The sequence below is a fragment of the Stegodyphus dumicola genome, chromosome 1 (genome assembly GCF_044657685.1).
Source record: "Stegodyphus dumicola isolate Sdum_Otavi_A_Nest chromosome 1, ASM4465768v1".
Taxonomy (NCBI): Eukaryota; Metazoa; Arthropoda; class Arachnida; order Araneae; family Eresidae; genus Stegodyphus; species Stegodyphus dumicola.
The window spans coordinates 67381086-67393567 of record NC_140768.1 but is presented as its reverse complement, the minus strand read 5'-3'; the positions used below and the strand labels follow the sequence as shown (position 1 = coordinate 67393567).

The 12482-nt window shown below is 31.6% G+C and overlaps 1 protein-coding gene across 1 annotated transcript in view; it reads left to right on the top strand.

Moving 5' to 3' along the window:
- Positions 1-1156: 1156 nt before the first annotated feature.
- The window catches only part of LOC118185277 (uncharacterized), a 28620-nt gene continuing 17294 nt past the window's right edge, over positions 1157-12482 (top strand). Inside the window, exon 1 of the mRNA XM_035355118.2 lies at positions 1157-2889. Coding sequence (XP_035211009.1) covers positions 2541-2889 — 349 coding nt within the window. The 5' untranslated portion in view covers positions 1157-2540. The remainder of the gene's footprint in view (positions 2890-12482) is intronic.

Sequence of the window (12482 nt, the reverse complement as noted above, 5' to 3'; positions counted from 1 at the left end):
TTGGCCTTTTGTTTGCCAGTAAAAAATGTTTATTTGTTTGTTCTTACCTTTGTCTATTCGCTGTTATCTTTTAAATTTCGTTTTCCTTATTGTCCTGATTAAATTTTATTGCATTATATAGATAAAGTATCGCGTATTTTACCTAGTTATTGTATAATTTTATTAATGCATTTATCTAAATTTAATTATACCTATATCTACCTATATTAGTTTATTTTTAGTATCATATGCTTCTGCGTTATGATCTTCTATGTTATATGCCATAAAATTTAACGCTATCTAACTATAATAAGGAAATTGCTAAGCAAGCAATAATTAACGGAAATTGCTAACCAAGTAAACTTTTTTATTGCTTAATTAAGTCCTTAGCTATGCCCATATTTAAGAAAAAATGAAAATATATGCCAGAGAAATGTAGTTTTGAATGAAAATCATAGTCTTATCATCCCGCCACACTGATAAAACTAGGCTTTAATTAATAATAAATGAATTACTACTTCTTTTGATAAATTGTACATTTGCTGAGAGTTATCTTATCAGAGACTTGGAAATATGAGATAATGAAACACTACCTATAACAATCTGAGAAATCGAAGCATTTAAATTGAAAATGATAAAAATAAAAATCCCCCCCCCCCAAAAAAAAAGAGCATTATGGATTTTAAATTGTTTCAGAAAAAATGCTGTAAATTTGAGCGAACATGATCGAAAATATCATTATTTTAATATTAAGTTCTTAAAATTTTGAAATAGAGTTTGGATCAAGTTCTCATGTTATTTAATGAACAATTCTTGAAACGTTAAAATGAAAAGTATATAATAATGGTATACAAAATCATTTTAGGTGACATTTTTAAATGCTAAGTGCATTTTACTTTTCAAGCACATTTTAATTTATTCAAAGAATCTTAAGTTTTATATGCAGAATAATTTTTATTGCATTTCACTTGTAATTAAAGTATAGCACTTTGCCTTCTTCGGTTCTTTTTAATCAGAAAGATTATTGTTACTAGATACATTTGAAACAAGTTCTTTTAATTATCTTAATTTCTCACAATTTATTTCTGCTTGCGCATAATAATAATTAAACGAAACAAAACAAAACAATAATATAATATTTCATGTCTCAAGTAACTACCATTATCTAGGAAAGGTTATTCAATAAATTGTATCTAGGAGTAAATTTAATATTTAATGTCGTCAGAGGTGACGCAAAACAGCAATTATTTTCCAGGCACCGTATCAAGTTTTCTTAATCTACTTTCATTTTTCCACGGAATTGCTTAATTTAATGAATGGTATTACTCTATTCAGTTTATTCTATGCCTTTGTAAACGAAAACAGTCTCATTTCCCCTTCGATGCGATTTTAAATAATCGATATCTCCTTGTAAAGAAATAATATACCGAAACTAACTGCTAACTGAGAGTCGCATCTTTCATCCTGATCCGTCTCCACCAGTCCCGGATGTAGGATGCTACCCAGTGGGACCAATAGAATGTCAGGGTTCGGATGTGAGGCGTGTTCTCTGGGATGGTCTGCGATGGTGACTCCCAGCTGGAAGGCACCTTAACTTTAGCAGTCGCGCTCTGAGGCATCCCTAGCGCTTTCGTTCCATTCAGCCCGGGGAGGAATAATATTGTTTCTTATTTGCCTACTGTGCAAAGGATGTTTACTTTTTTAAAGGCAGATCGCGTTTGACTGATGATGTGGTAAGCAAGGATTTATGTGCAGCTAAAGACGCTTTGCAGTTAAACAGCTTAAGGGAAATTTTGTAAGAAGAAAAATAGTGAATTTTAATTCATATTTGTCTTTTGTTAGACTTGCGATTATGTGTGGTCTATGTACTATTTTAATGGTTTATTTACCTGAGATAATTATGTTTGAGGTCAGAGAAAATATTAGGTTTCTTATAAATTAAAAAATAAAATTTATATTAATAGTAAAAATAAATAATAGAAAAACACTTAATAAATTCATTGAAAAGTGGATGAAAAACTGTTCATTTACTCTCTTGATATATTCCTTAGCATATAAAATTAGACATTATCTCAAAAACTGAAGTTGTGCTTAGAAGGTATTGTATATGTGAAAACTATTTTAGCTAACAGTAGTTTAGTTTCTCAGTTCAACAGTCTTGTGGTCGTAGAATATTAAATTCAGGATCTCTTAACGCTCATCAAAATATTTATCGATATGTGTTAGAAAATTTAAAGAATTCTCAAGGGACTATAATGAATAGCATAAATGTTTGAGAATTGATATAAAGAAAGAAAAAAAAAAAAAAAAAAAGCAACATAATTTCTGATTAATTAATTTTGAAATTTTACTGAACTGAAAGATCAAACTTTTCTTTTAACTTACAATTCAAAGAAGTTACAAAAGTTATCCTTTAAGATCACGATGAAAATAACTTTAGTAGCCTTCCGGCAAAAATTTTCTTACTGTACAAAGTAGAGTAATGCTTTAAAATTGTTAATCACCGTTCCACTAGTAAAGCAATTAAAGATCAACGTGTTCTAATACGCCATATATGCTTCATGGAATCCTCTGCAGGCTTCAGACCGATAATGAACTCCAGTTTTAGCTACGCTTTGCCAAGCCACCTGTTTCCTCCACCTCCTTCGCTGACCATGAGAGACCGCTCTTGTTCTCTGCCACACCAGATGCTGCCAGACTTCACCGGACCTTTCCATCTAGGAGCGTATCATGAAGTTCCAGGGCTTCCCTGTAGGACACCATCGCCTCCTTCTGTTATGGGAATTATCGGCAATTCACCTTCGTCTCCAAGTGATACTGGTAATACTGATGGACAAGACACAGCAGATGAGCATCCTCCAGCTAGCACTGATGATGAATGTTCTTCAAGAGATGTTAACGGACATTCGGGTAAGTTTTATTTTGATAATAAGATTTATTGCATCCATTATAATGGTCTAAAACAATGCTTCCAAAGACTTCTTTTATAGCTGAATCTTGCTGCGTTAAACAAAAGAATACAAAGTCTTAAATGATTACATTTAAAATTTATAGGGATAATAATAAAAAATGAAGAATTTTAAATTGTGAAATTTAATTAAAAATTTAAATTAACTTGAATTAAATCATTTGGCATTTATTTTACTGTAAAGAACACGTTATGTAAAAGAAAGTGCAACAGTTAAGCAAGGAATGAAAAGTTTTTTATGAAGCAAGAGTTTTATGAATTTTCTTTTTTCTTAAAAATTGATTTTTAAAACTGATATAAATTCCATTCGAATAAGAATGGTAACATTTAATTATTTTGGATCTTAATTTTATGGATGTAAATGAGGGGAATTCACGTTTCGTGTAAATATGTGCTGTGACATGCAGCAAAGCAAGATTCGTTTTTTAAATAGGTTAATGATTTAAATAATGTAAGATGAGAGTGAACAGCTCCGCTCAACGGTGGCCGAGCTGCAAAGTCACTGAATACTAGTAGTTCGACCTGAGGTTAAATCCGAGGCGAACGGGCTGGCTGCATGCTCGCTTTGGTGGTTTTCCCCACATTTAACGTTAATATGAGTAAATTTCTCTTAAAAAATCTTCACTGAAAGCATCTCTCTCCTCAGAAAGACCTCGCGTACTTTGCCATAAGCAAATAAACCAAGCAACCAACTTTTGTCGTTGCAATTATTGAGACTAGCTGCAGATGTTCAATGGACTTATTCACTTGGCGAAGATAGGCCAAATAGGGAGTGGATATTAATGAGTTTAGAATTTACACTTTAAAATGTGAAATTTTCATGCTTTAACTCTTAATTCTGTCTTTTCCGTTGGATAGATTAGAAATGCGTGAGGTATCGTAATTAATTATTGAGGGAAAATATGTCTAAACAGCTGTTTTCCAATGATGACAATGAACTCCAAATTAATTGGGAAATCTTTGAGATTATAGCGTGTTAGATTTGGAATGATTTTAAGTTCCTTTTGACTGAACAAGTGAAAGTGAATAGGATCATCAAAATATAGATGGCAGAATCATGCCCAAGTAGCACATGACGTAGCAAAGACGTTATTACGACAACTTTGCAACCTCTCGGACCAGTTTGCAACGTCTTTGCTACGTCATATGCTACTTGGGTAATAATCTGTTTGTTATTTACATTACTATGAAAAAAAAAAGCGATTCAGGCATAATTCATTCACTTTGGTAGAGATTTGTGTTGCTCTAAACGTAAGGAGTTGTATATTTCATCAAGGCAGAACAAGCGTTAATTTTACAGTAGATTCCTTCTATGAGAGTCATGAGTTTCGACTGAATAGACTATTGGAATTAGAAAAATCTAGAAGGTATTTCCAGTTTCTGTGCTAATCATTCACCGCACCATCATACTTTTTTCACAAATCTATTCATTACTATCAGTTCAGAGATTTTCTATTATGAGCATTTTTAATGGTTTCAAAATTGCTCTAATAGTTAGCTCACTAATTATATTTACTCTTTCAAATTAGCATATTAAAAGAAGAACTTAAAGGAGAAATAAACGCGTGAAGCAATTACGACAAAAAAGTATAGAAAGCAACCACAAACTGAAGCTTAAGCTTACGAGCTTCCAAAATTCCAACTAATAATTTTCTTATTTTAATTAATGTTTTTCCTTGACGAAATAATACATTATCGTAATTCAACGAAAAAATATTCTTGATGAAATCATGGCAGGCTAAAGATGAAGTCGTTTAAATGAAGGCGGGATTAGAAGTGTACTATATGTCATTTATTTAAAATCAGCATGATCCCGTTTTATTCACATAGTTCAAAATTAGCACATTATTATATATATTCATTGTACTTCTTTCTAACTCTTTAAGTACAATATTACTGCGAGGCTTGAAGTTATAAATTTCTGTTTAGCAGCGAAATAATCGACTGAAGTTCTTATCTTGGATGCCTTATGATTCTGGTGAAATTTACTCTGCCAATAAATACTTTTATTCTTATCCCTAACAACTGAAAAAATTTGATGCAAATTTATCTATTCATCTTGTGATTATATATTAGGTTATTTTGTTTCCCACTTTCTCTCCAGCAGCGCTTATTAAACATTTTTTATTCATGACCTCTTATTATCATCTAGAACTTTTCACAAGCACGGGTATTAAATAAAAAATAAAGAGATAGAAGTAAAAATTTTTCTATAAATAGTTTATTTCTTTGATAAACAATACATAAAAAGTGTTTATACAATTTTAGAACGAGTCTGGAGCATTTTATTTAATTTTTAAAATGTAAAGAGTATTTTTTAAATGTTCGATCTGAAAGCGTTTTTTCAAGACTATAGGCATGCATCATTTCCATGATAGAAGGTCCTTTCATAAAATTTCAAGGAATAATGATTGCCATGTCTCTTCCACTGCTTTCTAGAGTCCAACTGCCGTGGTGGGCTTGTGCTTAGAAAGAGCTCTTGTCAAGAAATCAGAGGCACACTATTTCACAGGTGAAATGTCAGAGGATTTCGCAATACATTGAAAAGGTGTATATACAATGCCTAATTTTCCTTTTTTAAAGAAATGCAGTGATACTTTTCGAAGTATAACTTGTTGCTTTGTCTTAGTAGAATTCCACTCTTTAAATGTTAGTGGAAATGGAATTCCTTCTGTAAATACCGGACGTAAAACTCTTTCACTTGTCAAGTACGTTGGGTTGATTTTAATATTTTTTCCATTCTTTTTTAAATTTCCCACTGTAAGAGAATCATGTGACAATCATAAACCCCTTACGAGAACTTTCTTTACATTAACGGAAATAAGTTTGTACAGTTTTTTCTATTCGTTTTCGATAATAAATAGACATTTTTCTGTAGCAGCCATTAGGTAAACAAATGCTTCATTAAGGGTCACAATTCATTTCTATTTATCTCCTATCGTTCTATAAAATGCTCTGCGTTGAGCCAGATGCCTCGGCAAAAGCTGGTGAAGATTACGTCTTTTAGCTTTTTAAAAACGTAAATCTTGATTTATTTTAGTTTATTTATTGTTGCTACAGATGTATTTAAACGCTTTGCGACTGATTTCGGCGTTGCCTAATTTTCTGTTATTATTAAAGATTTAACTTTAGAAACATTAGAAACACTACTTAGTACCTGTTTTGGGGATTAGTTTGGAGTCTACTTTCTGTGTAGAAGTATTGATTGAAGGTTTTCACAGTCCGATTAATAATGTTGCTAATTTTGCCATTCTAATGTTTTCCTGATTTTAATACCACACATTTCACAACATTTTAAAATCATTTCTAGTAATATTCCTCTGCGGAAAGAGCAAAAATATATCTTTCAAGCCATAGTTTGTTTACGTGCGACGTTTGAATAAAGAATAAATTTAAAAGTAGTAAACGATATTTCTTATTTCAAATAATAAGCTGTTGCCAGAAAGCTTTACTCCAAAACCTTTTTTTTTCTTTTTCTAAACCATTCAAAAATGTGTACACACTCTCTGTATACATGAAAATAAGTAGTGCTACGATTCATTATGAGTGAACAAAAATTAATGCCAAATTAATCGCGTTAGTTAATCAATAATAAACCACGTCTTTAATAAGATGGCTGTGCTTGTCTTTATGCTGCTTAACAAATAAAATCTTGGTGCTGATTTTCAACGTTGAATGAAATTTGGATTTAATAAGCGTTAAAGCTGTAAAGTGTCGCTTCACATTATTTATGTCGCGCTGAATGGCAGAATAACATTTAATGGCATTTCAAAAACTGTGAGATATTTAGTTCTAACTCTAATGCAGATTTGAGTCTACGATTTTTTTGGAAATTTAAGTTTTGAGTCACTCAGTAGCTCAAATTCCTTTTGGGATTTATATGGCAGATGATAATTTCATTAATGTCAATGTAATTTCTTTATACTTGGGTAGCTGAATTGAATTTTCTCAGATTCACAGCACCATTTGTGGTCGTGACCCATAGTTTAAAAAGTGCTAGTCTACACCAATGTTTTGTTATAATTTGATATTTTCTTTATCAATTTGCTGATATTATTGAACGAAACTAAAACTGTTTTACTGATTACACTGCAGAAACAATGAAAACTATTTCGTGGATTGACTTATTAACGCAAAACACGCTAAGGCTTTAGAAAGTAGGTGTATCAGGTTCACTAATAAGTTCCGTTGTAACAACATCACATCTCTACTAAGGTTTTCAATGAATGAAAAGATGTAACCAGGCTTAAAATATCCTCGATTCTCCAGCTCGATAGAGACAGAAAAAAAAAATACAAATGGAACATTCTTATGTACATTTCTTTCTAGAACCCCTCATTCCAAGAAAATCGACGAAGAAACTAAAATTTGCTTGAACATATTGAAACCCAGCTTTAAAAATGAAGACTCGAGGCACTTGAGAAAGGGCTTTGATACGATAGAAAAGATCTCACAGGGGAGCCTAGTAGTCGTCTACACCGACAATTCCTCAGATAAATCCCTCAACAGAGGAGGCGCTCGCATTCTCTTTCTCCTTTCGTATGGTAATTTACATATACACAAAATTAATACAGGTATGATTGCCTCTAACTTCACCAGTAAGCTTATAGCAATTAGAAAGGCCCTTCCTTTATATCTGGCTGGCTCCCAAGCTATGGAGTTCACTTAGGGTTTAGTTGTCTTTTCAAAATCTAAATCGGCCTTGGAAGCTATCAGAAACGGAGAGACTAACATTACCTTTATTAGCTATTAATTTCCTACTAGAAATTAGCTATTAATTTCCTACTAGAGTGACTGCACAGCAGAAAAAATTCCTGTATGTTACAGTGGATTCCTGTGTGCTGAAATCTGCATATGTAACATTGAGTGAAATGAGTGGGCTGATTCTTTGGCTAAAGAAGAGCCAGAGAACTTGAACAATCCAATATCTTCATCACACTCACTGATGTAAATGCAGTTGTCAGATATAGACTTCTGACTCATATTTTTAGAAGTCGATTGTAGTAAACTTTGACTACCCTAGAAACATATCTAGATTAAGAACATTTCATTATAAGGGCATGAAAATTCATCAGGACAAATCAGATAATACATTAACTGCAAGAACTGCCCTGAGGTCCGGCTCACACCAAGACATATCTTTGAGTGCCGGGCTTTCGACGCAAATATATTAAAACTCGGAGTGGTACCACTCATTGACCCACTGCAGGAAATTCTGTATGAACTTGAGGTACAAGAGCTAGCCGGCGCAGTCGCCCGGACATTCGGAAAGGTCTGATCCTGGAACCATGTTTTAAATCATATCAACAAGAGAGCAACGATAACACGAAGGCTATCCCACTTAAGAAAATAATGGTTTTGTGGAAAATTTTCTAAGGCTCATATTTACGTTACACATTGAGAAAACTTGAGAAGCGTCCATGAACTCAGCCCTTTCGGCATTAGAAACCGTGCGGAGAGGTTTACAGACGTCAACGTTTGAAGGATGTTTTGAAATGCATTTTGAATGCTATCTATGTATTTTCAAAAATTATATACAAAAGGCTAGTTAAAATATATTGCAAATATGGAAGTTCTAATTATCTACCTTTACTCAATATACAGTTAGTGAACTATATAATTTTCCATTTAGATACATCTAATTTAATTATATGGCAGGAAATCACTGCCGAATTCTGAATGGGGCATAAATGTTCAAGAAATATGGGTAAATTTAAATAAATTTACTACATCAGATAATATTTTTAAATGCAATCTGTAAAAAATCTATTTTCTGTAGATTCTGTCTGAAAAATGTAGATTTAATCTCAGTAAATATGAAAAGGTAGTGTTAGAATATTATGAGCTTTTAATTCAGCCATTAACTGAAGCCGCTATAACAGAAGTAGCTTTTACCGGTAAATTATACGATAAGTAAATTGCAAATATGAAAAATACCCAGAGCACATTATAGCAGCTCTTGCAATACTTTTGGTTAAAAATTTTTATTTTAAATATATATATTTCCAGCTGCGGTGCACATAAAAAAGAATAATAATTAAAATTCAGTATTATTGGTATTATTTAATATAACTGGTTTTAAGTATTATTGGTGATCTATAAACAGGATATCATCTCTTTTTTCGCTATGTTTCTGAAGAGTGGAACAGCTTTACAAAAGAAGATTAACTCACGTATCCTTCAAAAAATTAAAAGAAGATTTTACTAAGAGTTATTCGTAACTACGAAACAGTTAGCTATGAAGCCTGTTTTGCAATTTCGGGATTTCCCCCGATTGATCTTCATGTTTTACATGACAAAGTGTTTAAAGATATCATCTGCAAACTTACTTTCGATACTAAGGTGTTGTTTGAGAATCTTCCTCACCCTGCTGATTATTTGCCAATCAAACTATAATTTATGACAATAACGTTAAAAATAATTTCACAATTGTGTGTTATACAGACCTATACCTGTAGCTTTGGGGAGTGAAAAATGTAGAAAAAGAATTTGGTTCTCAATTAATCTCTACAAATATTTAGTTTCCTCACTCTTTCCATATGGTTGCATAAGAAAAAAAAAAGGATATTCTTTTCTTTTTGTGTATTTCTTTCTTTCGTTTCTTCTGTAAATTTGTAATTTTATTTTATTTTGTGTTGTGCTGTTTTATTTCTTTAACATATCTCCTAAAGCCTTGTGTAATACTATGTGGTGCACAAGGAGTTTAACTATGCTTTAAAAAAATAATTAGGAAAAAATGAACTGTCTTTTATTTCAGAAGGTTTGTCCCAGAAAATATCAAATAGGTAAATGTGACGAGAAATTACTCTGATAATAAGTAATAATATCGAATACTTCTTTTTATTGTAAGTAAAAAAACAAAAAGATATATGGTCATTTTTTCATTTAGTAAATGAATTATATCAATACACTTTTTTAATTTATGTTAATTACAGCAAATTTAGAACGTAAATTTGAAAATCATAATTAAAGTACAAAAAAGTTTGCAAACTTTCATTTAAATCAACCTTCATAAAGTTTCGAACGGTCAGTGATTATTTTGAGAAAAATACTTTTCAATATGATGATGTTAAATTTTATAATTTCTCGTAGTTTATTTAACACTCGTTTAAGAAGCTTTATCTAAATAACTAATTGGTGATTTTTTAAAATATCAGCTTAAAGCAAATGATATTAAAGTAGCTAACACTCTTATTTTTATCATGATTCTATGCATAATGAATTTATTTTATTGAAGTCACATATTTGCGTTATAAATACGATTTCGTGGATTAATTTATAGCCTTTTAGGTGATAGATGAATTGAAATTTCATAGAAAATTCTGAAGCATTATTTTGAAATGAGAGATTTGCAACTAAATTCAATATCAAAAAGTGCTCTTAAGGTAATGCTTGCTACCGCATCTAAATATTGAAGGTAGGAGAAATAATTCACTATGAAAATTAGTTCATAAAAATGTATTTCTAACGTCAATAACTGCATTGCAACATTTGCGGCAGTTGTCATTTGTTTTGTTTTCTTTACTTCTGTTATAAAACTTTAAGTCTTTGAGCTCACAATCTACAACATTAGAAATTCATTAACGATATTATTAGAATGTCTGCATAATACATAAGAAATGTTAAATCTTTTCTGTTGGAAAAGTTTTAAGCCTTTCCTTCTTTGTTTTAATTCATTCAAAAGCATTAAAATAATTGCTACCTATTTCCACAAATTTTTGACAGGAGGGCACAAGCACCTGAATATTGTAAGAATGAACGAAGTTTTAGCAAATATATATAATGAGGCTTACTATTATCCTGTTATTTTCTTAAATGCAAGTCTAACAAAGTATAGTTTTATAAAGTACGGCATCTACAGAAAAATGCAGTAAATATGGAACGTATAGTTTATAAAGAATGGCATTGTAAAATATCAATGTGAGCGAGTTTGGCATGGGTCTAAATTAAATCTTTTAAAATATATCTCTGATTCCATCGCTAAAACCCAATGACACTATATCCAAAGAAGAAATAAACTCCACTTCAACAGACTAACGGTCTCTTTCATCTAGTAATCCCATTATAATAATCTTATTTCTTTAAATCTTAATTTAATAATCCGTTGGGTCATCAGCAGTTGGCTGGAGGAACATATCACTGAGTACTTCCACAGTTCGAATAATGGTTTCTGAATGAGCTGACACTGATTTTCTGTATGCTTCAAGCAAAAATCGCTTTCACAGAATTGTTCAATACTGAGCTAACTTGCTTAATTAAACACCGACTAACAAAAGCACATCTTCATTTCTGTATTTGCAATGCACTGATAATTTCTACACTGGTGCAGAAGCATGGGTCGAGCTACCAACATTCTGAGACCTTAGTTACTCGGGCGTAAGGGAAATTATTCTGAAATGGTTAGCACAGTGCATGATCGCCAAATGATCTCCTAGTGAAGTTCGAAATTTGAATACCTTAGTATTTAAACAATATTTCCTTTTGACTAAAGGGATCAGTTGTCCAGTCATTTGGACTCAACTGATGGCACAGAAGACATCAGTTAAAGCACTCCATGTTAGGGAAGGAGAGGGGGGGAAGAGGACGGACATCATGTTCACCTTGTACGCAAGCCATATTTTTTTCCAAATTTCGGTTTGCTGTAACTCCACTTGTGAACGCTTTTTAACTTAGTGACTTATATACTTACTTCGAGTTTGAAAATATGCAGGAATCCTAACATGTTTTCGTGCTTTATGCTTACTTGCGCTTACCTGATTTGCATAAGCATTAACAGAGGAAAAGATACATGTTTTCAACTTGTTTAAATTTGGCTTACACATTTACCTTCACAAAATTTTTAATTGCAATTAAACATTAAATACCATATCCTAAGCTAGCTTTTAAATTTTGTATCTAGTGTGTAATAATTGAAAAGAGAATTTTCTAAATGTAAGTAAAAAGTGTGAAATTGCGACCATAATAATCATTAGAACTTTAAACACCTGCCTGGATTAACAAATTTTTTATTTCTGGTTGGCTAATCATAATGCTTTGAACAAATGACTGATACAGCTAAACAACATGTGTCATTTTCAAGAACAACATGCGCCATTATGAACCAATAGGTGTTCTAATCTAACGAATTTTATGCCTGCTACTATTTCTGGATTGGAGAAGAGTTGCCTACCTTAAGCTGTTAAAAGATTAGTAAATTTTCTTTACACACGAAAGGTTAATTTCTACGCATAATATATCATTAAATGCACTTTATTGTAATTTTTAAGCTGATAGTTTACATTTTTCAGCAGATAGAATTTCTCAAATAAGTAGTAAGGATAAGGAGTTCAATTTTTAAAAGATATTAAATGCCTGTTATTATTAATTATGATGTGATAATTTAAACTTTCGTAAGCAGAGATATATGTTTAAGGTAAATGAGGACAAGAAATGAAATTTTTAAATTTATTTACTGTCATAAAAGTACATGAGCAACTAATTTTTGAGGATGTAAGATGTGGATTTATTTAATACTAAATCAGTGTCCGAAAAGATA